General features: G+C 47.5%; 1 protein-coding gene across 1 annotated transcript in view; it reads left to right on the forward strand.

Annotated features, from left to right (window-relative positions):
* Positions 1–12,085, forward strand: part of INTS4 (integrator complex subunit 4) — a 42,588-nt gene extending 30,503 nt beyond the window's left edge. The window contains exons 16-23 of the mRNA XM_081909629.1: positions 182–275; positions 2,308–2,388; positions 2,920–3,050; positions 4,671–4,730; positions 6,218–6,377; positions 8,217–8,360; positions 9,957–10,077; positions 11,347–12,085. Of these exons, the coding sequence (XP_081765755.1) occupies positions 182–275; positions 2,308–2,388; positions 2,920–3,050; positions 4,671–4,730; positions 6,218–6,377; positions 8,217–8,360; positions 9,957–10,077; positions 11,347–11,540 (985 nt within the window). The 3' untranslated portion in view covers positions 11,541–12,085. The remainder of the gene's footprint in view (positions 1–181; positions 276–2,307; positions 2,389–2,919; positions 3,051–4,670; positions 4,731–6,217; positions 6,378–8,216; positions 8,361–9,956; positions 10,078–11,346) is intronic.
* The last annotated feature ends 1,015 nt before the right edge of the window (positions 12,086–13,100 follow it).

Raw genomic sequence — 13,100 nt, forward strand, 5'->3', positions numbered from 1 at the left:
TTTGTTGTGGGGGAGGAGATTGTTGGCCGCTTTGAGACTCCTTCGGGTAGTGATAAAGCGGGATATCAAATCCAAATCCAAACTCTTCACATTGTGTTAACCGCCTCTCAGTAAACAAAACGGGCTCCTCGCCATCCCATTAAACCAAGCATGTTTTTATCCCTCTTCCTCTTTGCTCTAGGGACCTTCAGAGGTTTGGAGAGCTCCAGTCCGACTTGGCTGGGGTGGCCGACTTCTCGGCCACTTACCTTCGATGCCAGCTGCTTCTCATTAAGGTAGGTCTTCCTCTGGGGCAACAGCTGGTCCCCTTTCCTGAACTTTTCCAGTATGTTGTGGGGTGATGCCCATGCCGCTTAAAAATCTAGCAGACAGCGAACAACACGCAGGCAGTTCAAAGCCAGTCAAACCCTGTGTGTGTGTGTTCATGTGTTATTTCCTGCCCAAAGCCCAGAGACCCCCTGCTTTGCTCAGTGTGAAATTGCCAATTTGTACCTCCAGAGGAAGTCCGGGAAGTCACGGAAGATGTATTAGGTAAACAGAACTGGGATTCAGCACATTAGCTAGGAGCTGACTCGGCAGACTTTGGAGCTATGGCAGTTTGCTGGCTTTCCAGGGGGGGAAATTCTAGCTTCCTTCAGCACTCCCCAACCCCCAGTGCTGTAAACTGGGTAGACTGCTTGGTGTGAGATGGTCAACATACCCTCCAACATTCCCTGATGAAAATAGGAATATCCTACTGCATAATAGGGGACGCAGGTGGCGCTGCGGGTTAAACCACTGCGATGGGGTGAGCTCCCGTTGCTCGGTCCCTGCTCCTGCCAACCTAGTAGTTTGAAAGCACGTCAAAGTGCAAGTAGATAAATAGGTACTGTTCCGGCGGGAAGGTAAATGGCATTTGCGTGCGCTGCTCTGGTTCGTCAGAAGTGGCTTAGTCATGCTGGCCACATGACCCGGAAGCTGTACGCCGGCTCCCTTGGCCAATAAAGCGAGAAGAGCGTCGCAACCCCAGAGTTGGCCACGACTGAACCTAATGGTCAGTGGTCCCTTTACCTTTACCTTACTACATAATAATGATATTTTATTTTTGTTTTGTTCATTCATTCCCTGCCCATCTGACTGGGTTGTCCCAGCCACTCAGGGCAGCTTCCAACAAGCATTTGAACATTAAAAAAATTCCCTATACAGGACTGCCTTCAGATGTTAGTTATATCTTTGGCTTTGGGGGGGGGTCACAGAACTCGGTACCTTCTAACATTTCTACAGTGAAAATGGGGATATCCTAAGGAAAAGCGGAACATTCCAGGATCAAATCAGAAACCAGGGCGGCTTTTGTAAATTTAGGACTGTCCCTGGAAAATAGGGACATTTGGAAGGTCTGCGTCCAGCAAAAGCTGCTATAGCCAGTGAGTTGTGTGCAGTTGTGTTTAGTGTAGGTGAACTCTCTGCTGTTCAGTAAGCACAAGACAAGGCCCATCGGAAGATAGAAGCTCACCAAGCTGTATCCTGAGTTTCGGGCTTAGCTGAATGTCATTTTCTGTGTTTACTTTTCCATTAAACCTTTAGACCATTCAGAGGATCACAGGGTGGGTTGCAAAAGATATCAGAAGCAAGCATTTAACATGAAGTGGTCAGCGTTAAAATAAAATTTAATGAAACAGCAGCCAAGATTTACAGCCAGCAGCAGACAGAGGTGCTCTAGATCAGGAGCAAGAACACTTTTTTCACCCCAAGGCCCACATCCCCTTAGTGACAACCTCTTTTTTTGGGGGGGGGCATGTGCCAGTGTTGGGTAGGGACAGAGGGGAAAGTGGCTGGAGCAATGAATATCCACTTTGCCTTTTGAGCAGTAGAAGATTTTCTATGTGCACTCTCACGCCCCTTGTCTATCCTTCCTGCAGGCATGCAAGAAGCATTGTCAGAGCTCAAAGACATAGTCCAGTCAGGCAGAAACAGCTCTGCAGGATGCAAAGCAGGGCTAGGGAAGGGTCTGATACCTTGCAAGGGCATCCATGTTCAGGGGCAATGTACCACTCAATGCCACTTGCTGGACAAGCCAACCACGAGAGAGGGCTGCTGGCGTTCCCTTCTTGCTTGGGAGCTTCCTTCAGGCTCCTGTGAGAAGCGACTTGCTCTCCCTTGAAAGGCCTTTCGACTTCCAGCAGGGGGATGCCCTTACAGCGTCCTGAGAAGGAGGGTGAAATTGCATCCTTTCCTCCGTTTGCCCTCCAGCCCAAAGAGCCCAGCTTAGGTTTCAACTCCCGGGTTGCACAGGCCATATCGCAGTTAATTCCTGGACGTCTCTTTCAGGCTCTCCAGGAGAAACTGTGGAATGTCGCAGCCCCGCTGTACGTGAAGCAGAACGCCCTGGCAGCAACCGCTGCAAAACAGGTAAGGCAGGGTGGAAAAAAACAAACACACGTTTCACAGAGGCAGAAATCACTGAGCATTTCTAGGCTCCTTGTGTGTGTGTGGATTTTTTTACTTAATTATGTGCTATTGGCTTGCAGATTCCAGGAAAGCGAGCGGCCCTGTTGAGAGCTTATTTTAAAAAAATAAAAATAAAAATTTAATGCTTATACAGCGGTACCTCGGGTTAAGTGCTTAATTCGTTCCGGAGGTCCGTTCTTAACCTGAAGCACCACTTTAGCTAATGGGGCCTCCTGCTGCAGCCGTGCCGCCGGAGCACGATTTCTGTTCTCATCCTGAAGCAAAGTTCTTAACCTGAAGCACTATTTCTGGGTTAGCGGAGTATGTAACCTGAAGCGTATGTAACCCGAGGTACCACTGTAGTAGCACAGAAATGCTAGTATTTTTGCCTCAGTCTGCCTTGAACTAGTTCTGCAGATTCCCACCTGTCTGTGCTAGTACCCCGGTGGTAAATCTGTCCAGAATTGAGAAAAGTGCTGTTTCCTTGTCTAGATTATGGAAGAAACGTACAAGATGGAGTTCATGTACAGCGGCGTTGAACACAAGCAAGTGGTCATCATCCACCACATGCAGCTGCAGGCGAAAGCCTTGCAGCTGATAGTCACGGTGCGGACTACGAGAGGGTAAGGGAAATCTCTGAGCTTTGGACTTGAACTGCAAGATTTAAATAGCTGGAGGCAAATGATGTGGTTGGCCATGGAAGGTCCAGAAAATGTTGGAGACTGAGCAGCTAGTGGGGTAAATTAGCAGTGATGTTGGGATTAGATCCTAGTGCAAAGGTAAAGGGGCCTCTGACCGTTAGGTCCAGTCGTGGACAACTCTGGGGTTGCGGTGCTCATCTCGTTTTACTGGCCGCGGGAGCCGGCGTACAGCTTCCGGGTCATGTGGCCAGCAGGACTAAGCCGCTTAAGGCAAACCAGAGCAGCGCACGGAAACGCCATTTACCTTCCCACCGGAGCAGTACCTATTTATCTACTTGCACTTTGATGAAATTTCAAACTGCTAGGTTTACAGGAGTGGGGACCGAGCAAAGGGAGCTCACCCCTTCGTGGGGATTCAAACCTCCAACCTTTTGATCGGCAAGCCCTAGGCTCTGTGGTTTAGACCACAGTGCCACCCGCATCCCTAGATCCTGGTGTAAGAGTCTCTTATTATCCCTGCATTGCAGATGGGGAACTGAGGCTGGGAGATAGTGGTTTGCAAAAGCCACTGAATGAGTTTGCCAGTGGTGCAGCTAGATAATTTTAGACCCTGGAATTCAGTGGCCTGACCAGGCTATGTTTGTGTGTTGTGCCTTTAGATGCCCATATGTGTTACTTCAGTTGTGAAGCCCTCAGTTAATATTTTTCTTCTTTCAATCATCACCATAAGAACATTAGAAGTACCTTGCCGCAGGATCAGACTAAAGCAGGCACAGCACCGTTTTCAAATGTTGTGCGCATGTTTGTGAGCAGAACATGAGCTGAACAGCACTCTCTATTTCAAGTTTTTCAGCTAAATCTCTGACATGTTGTAGCAACCAACAATCAATTCAGCCAGCTCTGATTTAAAAGAAAGGATTGGAAATAAATACTCTGAGCGTGTGCAGTTTTGCACTTTCTCTTAAATCACAGCATCTTCATGACTGCAGGGATAAAATGGGATTTTTGTTTTTGTTTTGGCTGCCCTGATGCTAAGCACGTTTATCTGGACATAAAGCAGCATTTTGTTACTGAAAAGTATAATATACTTTTTTAAAGCAGCAATAATAAAATGTGCATCCCTAACCATGTTCATGCCTGGCAGGCCACCCACTGACCATGAACACAGCAACAATTTAAGGATGCCCGGGGCCTGTTTGCTGCTGCCCTTGTTGTCTCCTGCTCTCTGGGTAGCCATTGGGAGCCCCTCTGGGCCGTGGGGCCCTAGACCTTGGTCCTGAGGTCCAGCCTTAGCTGCCCCACTGTGACCTCGCACCCCGAAATTATGCTAACCAGCCCGTATACTTAAATTCTGGTAAAGAACACCTGCATTTTTGTAATGGACATTAACTGCAATGCAAAACACACACAAAATTGTACATCATGGCTTCATAAACAGCTCTCTGATTTTTCAGAAGACATCTGGAGGCATCCCTGTACAGGGAGGTTTTTAATGTTTGAGTTTTTTTGTGCTTTTAATATTTTGTTGGAAGCTGCTCAGAGTAGCTGGGGCAACCCAGTCAGTGGCATATAAATAATAAAACTGTTGTTTTTCATTTCCAGAGTGGAACCTCTCTTTGGAATGTGCGAGAAGTTTTTGCAGGAGGTGGACTCTTTTCAGAGGTATGTTTTCTTGTTTAGGGGACTCAGGCTCTACAGTGGTACCTCGAGTTAAGTACTTAATTCGTTCCGGAGGTCCATTCTTAACCTGAAACTATTCTTAACCTGAAGCACCACTTTAGCTAAAGGGGCCTCCTGCTGCCGCTGCGCTGCCGGAGCACCATTTCTGTTCTCATCTTGAAGCAAAGTTCTTAACCCGAGGTACTATTTCTGGGTTAGCAGAGTCTGTAACCTGAAGCGTATGTAACCTGAAGCATCTGTAACCCAAGGTACCACTGTATACCTAGGCTCTATCATGTCAGACTCCAAGTGGGAACTCAAAAGGACTCTGTGCTCCTCTATAAAAAATGGATTAAAAGCCCCCTTTCAGCTCCTTATTGGCAACTGCGGAACCTTCATCCAAACAAGCATGGTTGCTTTTTTCCTGTAGCTGTGCAGCAAGCTATCAAAGGCCAACCTTTTTCACCATGGGCTCTTTCCGAGCTTTTACTTTGAAAGGCCCAGGCAAACCGTACGGGATTTTCTTGTGGGCGAGACTAAGGTTGCCCCAGATACGAGTCTAGGGATTCCTTGGGCAGGGTCTTCTCTGAGCAAAGGGTAGATCAGGATTTGCTTTGCCTGCTCTCCCAAACTTTTCCCCATGCTCTCCCTTTTTATTTATTTTTATTTATTTTTATTTTAACATATAAATTATAAAATGTACCACAAAACGTATCATTATACAATCTTTTTAGACTTCCATCAGCACCTCTGATGATTCACCGTTTTAACAGGGACGCGGGTGGCGCTATGGGTAAAACCTCAGCGCCTAGGACTTGCCGACCGCATGGTCGGTGGTTCGAATCCCCGCGGCGGGGTTCACTCCCATCGTTCGGTCCCAGCGGCTGCCAACCTAGCAGTTCAAAAGCACCTCTGGGTGCAAGTAGATAAATAGGGACTGCTTACCAGCGGGAAGGTAAACGGCGTTCCGTGTGCTGCGCTGGCTTGCCAGATGCAGCTTCGTCACGCTGGCTACGTGACCCGGAAGTGTCTGCGGACAGCGCTGGCTCCCGGCCTATAGAGTGAGATGAGCGCACAACCCTAGAGTCTGGCAAGACTGGCCCGTACGGGCAGGGGTACCTTACCTATGCATTTCTTAACTTTATATTGCCTTTACATCTCTTAACAAACCATCCTCCCCCTCCTCCATTTTTGCAATACTTCCAATAATACTCCTCACAAAACTTCTTGCAAACCTACAAACACCATCTGATCTTCACAATTACTTTTCAAATAGTCTGTAAATTTACTCCAGACTTCCGTGAATTTCTGGTCCCACCGGTTTCTAATCCTTCCTGTTAGTTTATCTAGTTCTGCATAGTCCATTAATTTCATCCTCCATTCTTCAGTCGTTGGTAATTCTTCTTGCTTTCTTTTTTGGGCCAGTAATATTCTTGCTGCTGTTATTGCATATAAAAAGAGCTTACATTCACGCTCTCCCTTTTTCACAGATGCTTCATTTCTGAGCTCCCTCATATGCAAGACAGTTTTGTGGACAAACTCCTGGACCTGATGCCCAGACTAGTGACATCAAAGCCTTCCGAAGTCGTCAAGATCCTGCAGGCAACATTACGGCAGAGTTGCTTCCTTTGCCTTCCTCTCCCTGAGAAGGTGAGTGTCTGGTTGGCAGCTGGGCAGCCAACTCTTAACAACTACCGTATTTTTCGCTCCATAAGACACACTTTTTTCCTCCTAAAAAGTAAGGGAAAATGTGAGTGCGTCTAATGGAGCGAATGGCGCTGCACAGAGAGGGAGAGTTGCACAGCGCCCCTTCAGTGAAGCGGGAGGAGGAACGGAGCGCCTCTCCTGTGAGAAAACCCATAGCAGAACTTTGGGACCAGAGTCTTGAGAGAATGGAATAAGGGACCATAGGTTTGATGAACCAAGTTTTGGCGGGAAAGTGTGGGGGACTACCAGAAATAGATTCCAACAGGCAAAGGGAAACCCATCTTCAGAGACAGACAAGGGAAATAGGCCATTGTCAAAAGGAGAGGCGCTGCGCAGAGAAGGATAGCTGCGCAGTGCCCCTTCAGCGAAGCGCCTCTCCTGGCTTCTGCCTTAGCCGCACACAGCCTCTTCCGGGCAGGGAGAGCCTTCATCCTATCCCAGAAGCCAGATCCCTCTTGCTGTTCTGGCTTCTGGGATTCAGAATTTTCTTTTCTCTTGTTTTCCTCCGCCAAAAACTAGGTGCGCCTTATGGTGTGGTGCGTCTTATGGAGCAAAAAATACGGTACTTGAAGTAATTTTAAAAGGAGCTGTTTAATGGTATTTGCATGTTTCTTATATGAATCGCCATATAAGCGTACTTTATAAATTTATTCATAATGGATGCGATGGAATGACCCTCGGTTATGTACTTTCTGATGTGCCTTATTTATTTTTATGACTGTTTTTTATGCTTGTAATTATATAAATCTTTTCATAGTGTCAGCTGCCTTGAGCATTGTTTTAACTATGGATGATCATATGTATTCCTAATACAGTGGTACCTTGGTTCTCAAACTTAATCCATTCCGGAAGTCAGTTCCAAAACCAAAGCGTTCCAAAACCAAGGCACGCTTTCACATAGAAAGTAATGCAAAATGGATTAATCCGTTCCAGGCTTTTAAAAACAACCTGTAAAACAGCAATTTAACATGAATTTTACTCTCTAACGAGACCATTGATCCATAAAATGAAAGCAATAAACAATGTGCTGCGGTCACACAATCAGTCAATCAGTAGCTGAACTGGGTTCCACAGTCACAAAAACAAAACAGCAAAATAAATAGCAAAAACAGACAGACCTCAGCGTAACACTCAAAATGGAAGTGTGGAACTCAAAACAGACCATATTTGGCTTCCGAAAAAAGTTCACAAACCGGAACACTTACTTCCGGGTTTGCAGTGTTTGGGTTCCAAGTTGTTTGAGTACCAAGGCATTTGAGAACCAAGCTACCACTGTAAGCCAAAATATGAAGGGGTTGTCTTTGCAGAACACTTCTTTCCTCCTCCCTTCCCAACTGAGCAATCAAACTAGGAAGGTTCCAACCATGGTTTCCTACTTCATCCAAACTGGGAAACCATGGTTCCCAGCTACAAAACAAAGCAGGATATTAAGATGTGCTTTGAAGTTGCAAAGAGTATCATTTATGGAGGAAGGCTTTCTCATATCTCAGTATACTAAGCGGTGATAATGATTATTCGAACTACATTGTACTACGTTTCTAGAGTCCGTTGAAGAAGTTCGAATCGTTTAGGGTCCTGGGCTCCTGCACCTGTTTTGCTTTGGCCAACCGCATGCACACTGCAGCTCCTTCGTTGCCGCCTCTGTAAATTGACAAACAGCTGAATACATTTTTCCAAGCCCAAATAATAAAGTGTGTGTGTGTGTGTTGGAAATAACAAACAGGAATTTTGAGAAGTATGTGTGGCAGTGTGTATAAGTGATTTGGCATCTTCCTTCTGCAGATCCACCGAGCGACTGCCACCATCATTGAGCCGGCAGGAGAATCGGACAACCCCTTGCGCTTCACGTCGGGATTAGTGGTTGCGCTCGACGTCGATGCAACTCTGGAACACGTCCAGGATCCTCAAGGCACTGTTAAAGTTCAGGTAAGGGGAATAAAAGCATTAAGGATCGCCCCAGTGGTCAGAACCAGCTTTTATCAACCTGGGCGCCCTCCAGCTGTTTGGGACTCCAACTCCCATCAGCCCATCATGGTCTTTGGTCAGGGATGATGGGAATTATAGTCCGAAACATCTGGAAGGCAGCAGATTGGGGAAGGCCGCCTTAGTCCTATGCCTGCGCATGGAGTATGATGAAGTAGAGACTGAAGCAGCGCCACGCTTTTAGGTTGATGGGAATAGGAGAAAAAACTGCGTCTGTCTGCATTTAAAGGCAAGCCTGTTTAATTCGCTTTTTCTGAAACAATAAAGGGACTGAAACATTTGTACTTCTCCAGATTTTGCAATGCAGCCAAGTAACATGTACTGGGATAAAGCGTGCCTTAAAAATTCAAATGCTAGTGAAAAATAACATACGCAAATTCAGTATAATGGAGAAAGCAATAATAATAATAATAATAATAATAATTTATTTATACCGCACCCATTTGGCTTTAATGTCTATTAAACATTAAAAGCTTCCCTAAGCAGGGCTGCCTTAAGATGTCTTCTAAAAGTTGTTTTTCTCTTTGACATCTGGTGGGAGGGTGTTCCACATGGCAGGTGCCACTACTGAGAAGGCCCTCTGCCTGGTTCCCTGTAACTTGGCCTCTCGCAGTGAGGGAACCGCCAGAAGGCCCTCGGCGCTGGATCTCAGTGTCTGGGCAGAACGATGGGGGTGGAGATGCTCCTTCAGGTATACTGCTTTGCAAAAATGTTGGGCAAAACTGCACACAGAAATGTGTCCATTAGCAGAAATGCACACTGAAATGCTGATTGATTTTCACAAGGACTTTAAAAACAATAATTGCAAACTGATGTAGAAATGTGGAGGAGTGTACTTAAGACGGGAAAAACAAGGAAACGAGAGAAACCAAAATGGACAGATTTGCCCATCGCTAGATGTGTGTGTCGGGTGTGTGTTTGGGGGGAGGGTCTTCTCGCTTCAGCAACTCTTTTTTGCACATTGTTGTGGGTTAAACCACGGAGCCTAGGACTTGCTGATCAGAAGGTCGGCGGTTTGAATCCCCGCGGCGGGGTGAGCTCCCGTTGCTCGGTCCCTGCTCCTGCCAACCTAGCAGTTTGAAAGCATGTCAAAGTGCAAGTGGATAAATAAGTACCGCTCCAGCGGGAAGGTAAACGGCGTTTCCGTGCGCTGCTCTGGTTCGCCAGAAGCGGCTTAATCATGCTGGCCACATGACCAGGAAGCTGTACGCCGGCTCCCTCGGCCAATAAAGCGAGATGAGCGCCGCAACTCTGAGTCGGCCACGACTGGACCTAATGCTCAGGGGTCCCTTTACCCTTTACCTTTATCTGCAAAGAAAACCGAATGCAAAAACTCCAGGCAGCTACGAAGAAGCTCATGATGCATTGTTGAAGGAAGAATCCTTTACCTTGGGGAAGCTGGGCTGAAACTGTGCTGTTGTCCCCCTTTCAGTGTGCACACAATTATGCCCTACATAATGCGAGTAACGTTTGCATAGGGCTTCCGTGTTCCTGACTCCCTGTGCCTCAGCACTGACAAATCCTTCTCTTCCCTTATAGGTTGTATACCCTGACGGGCAGGCACAGCTCATCCATCCTAAACCGGCAGACTTTCGAAACCCCGCTCCCGGAAGGCACCGGTTAATTACTCAGGTTTACCTCTCTCACACTGCCTGGACAGGTAAGGAGGATGCTGGATCCAGTGGATCTTTGGTTCTGCACGGGGAAGTCTTTACGGTGCAGGTTTTGCTTGAGCACTTCCAGAACCTTAGGGGTTCTGTGGCTTCTTTCTGCTGCTGGCGGCAGGCGGAAACCAATGCAGCAAGTCACCAGGAAAGGCAGAAGATATATGATGGGTTGAATTAACCGCCCGTCTCCTAGAAAATGCCATGCATTCAGTGCTAGAGAAAGATTTCAACGTGGTTCAAGCTATAGGAGCTCGCTTTTGTTGGCTCAACAGGTTATATAGAACAATAGACAATTGCTTGTTAAAAAAAACAAACCATACTAGGATAATTTAAAGTTTGTGATGCAGTACTTCATGGATGGAGAAGCTACAGTCTTTCAGATATTATTGCACTCCCAATTCCCAGCAGCCTCAGACAGCATGGCCTAAACAGGGATGATGGGAGGTGGACAACAACAACAACAATTTATACCCTGCTCATCTGTCTGGGTTCCCCCAGCCACTCTGAGCGGCTCCCAACAGAATATTAAAAACATGATAAAAGATCAAATATGAAAAACTTCCCTACACAGGCTGCCTTCAGATGTCTTCTAAAAGTCAGGTATAGTGGTGCCTCGGGTTACATACGCTTCAGGTTAAAGACTCCACTAACCCAGAAATAGTACCTCAGGTTAAGAACTTTGCTTCAGGATGAGAACAGAAATTGTGTGGTGGCGGTGCAGCGGCAGCAGCCAGAGGCCCCATTAGCTAAAGTGGTTCTTCAGGTTAAGAACAGTTTCAGGTTAAGAATGGACCTCTGGAACGAATTAAGTATGTAACCAGAGGTACCACTGTAGTTGTTTATTTCCTTGACATCTGAAGGGCGGGCGTTCCACAGGGTGGGTGCCACCACCAAGAAGGCCCTCTGCCTGGTTCCCTGTAACCTCACTTCTTGCAGTGAGGGAACCGCCAAAAGGCCCTCGGAGCTGGACCTCAGTGGAACTGAACGATGGGGGTAGAGACGCTCCTTCAGGTTCCACAGGTTCCCCCACACCTGCCATACTCCTTGCTGCACTCAATTTGTAGTTTAAGGCAGGGGTGCCTAACTTTTGTTTTTGACCTTAAGTCTGCCTGCACTGGAGAGCAGCTGCCAGAAACCACAGGAGGGGGAGAGCACTGTTGCACCTAGTTAGCCACTATGAAAGCAGGATGCCGGACTAGGTAGTCTAACCTGGCAGGACGCTACTTAGCTTCTTATAACTGGCTCCCTTTTTACACCCCTAGAGCCCTGTCAGATTGAAGTGCGGCTCCTGCTGGCGTATGGTTCGGATCGAAACAAAACATCCACGAGGCTCTCGCGCACCACCTGGGGAGACAGTTTGGATCTGCCCTCCCAGGCCGAGAATGGCATCGAAGGAACCATCCCTTTCAGCAAGCCGGTCAAAGTTTACATCATGCCCAAGCCAGCCAGGCGGTGATGGCTGCCTTTGAAGGACCCTTTTTTATTGATACGATTCCTGCGGGAGATCTGAGACCGTTCTAAGCTCGGTTGGTGCATGCACACGGAAGATCAAGGTGGGACTGTGGTGCAAGGGTGGGAAATCACCCTTAAAATTGAGCGGTTTTGTCTTCGGAATGTTTCCTGGCTGGCAGAAATTGAGACGCGCCCGGATTGAATGGACCACCATACCGGCTTCCCATCTGACTGATCATCAGAGTTGTTGCAAATACACAGAAGGCTTTCTGGGTGCCCCAGTGCTGCTAAGGGGTTCATGAGAAGGATCCTCAGCCATGCCAAGGACATGGCTCTTCCACACTTTACAAAACTCAGAGACCACAGGCCGACCTCCAATTGAGGAGGAAACACATGGCTGGCAGGATGTTGTGGGCAGTGGCTCAGCAACAGCCAAGGGGTTTCTAGCATCCTCCACTGAGAAAAGTCCCGGAGCCGATTATTTCTCTGTGCCTGCTGTATATATATATAAAATTAGGAAGGGGCATTTCTTTTCCTATGAGCTGATAACAGTCTACAGCAGTCGTCCTTGAGAACAACTCCCTTATCTTAAAAGTGTGGTTCAGTCTCTCCTGCCATTGGGACCACCATTAATTTATTCAAGGCTCTCTGATTTTTTAGCATGTGCCACTGTGCCTCGCAATGTACCGTATTTTCCGCTCTATAGGACGCACCTGACCATAGGACGCACCTTGTTTTAGAGGGGGAGAACAAGAAAAAAATTTCTCCCCCTCTGCTCAGAGCCCCTTCAGCGAAGCGGCAGGAGAAACAGAGCCCCTTCCATTTCTCCTCCCGCTTGGCTGAAGGGGCGCTGGGCAGCTCTCCCTCTCTGCTGAAGCCAGGAGTCTTGCTCTCCCGGCTTCAGCAAAAGGAACCCGAAGCCTTCAGAGTGCAGCGCGAGTTCCCGCTGCGCTCCAAAGGCTTCAGGCAGCTATCCCTGAAGCCTGAAGAGCTAGAGGGGTCGGTGCACACCGACCCCTCTTGCTCTCCAGGCTTCAGCGAAAGCAATGCGAAGCCTCCAGAACGTGGAGGGAGTGCTCCCTCTGCGCTTCGGAGGCTTCGTGTTGCTATCGCTGAAGCCAAGGAGCATGCATTCACTCCATAGGACGCACACACATTTCCCCTTAATTTTTGGAGGGGGAAAAGTGCATCCTATAGAGCGAAAAATACGGTAGCTGGTGCCTGCTGCAACCCACATCCCTTTGGTTAGCCATGCAATTTTGGTTATTTTATAAATGCATTTAAGTAATAATACATAATAAAACATCTGCATCCAGGTATGGAACAGACTAGCAGTTTAAATAGGGGGGGCCTCTGGTCATGCATGTTGACCCTGACATCTGAAGGCATAAATGGACTTGTTATTCCCACACCCCCAGAGCAGGCTCCCACTCTACCATTAACTTAAAACAGTGTTTCTCAAACTTGGGTCTCCAGAGGTCGTTGGACTACAACTCCCATCATCCCTGACCACTGGTCTTGCCAGTTGGGTCCCCAGCTGTAGTTGGACTACAAATTTGAGACA

Source organism: Podarcis melisellensis (genome assembly GCF_964234715.1).
Source record: "Podarcis melisellensis genome assembly, chromosome: 4".
Taxonomy (NCBI): domain Eukaryota; kingdom Metazoa; phylum Chordata; class Lepidosauria; order Squamata; family Lacertidae; genus Podarcis; species Podarcis melisellensis.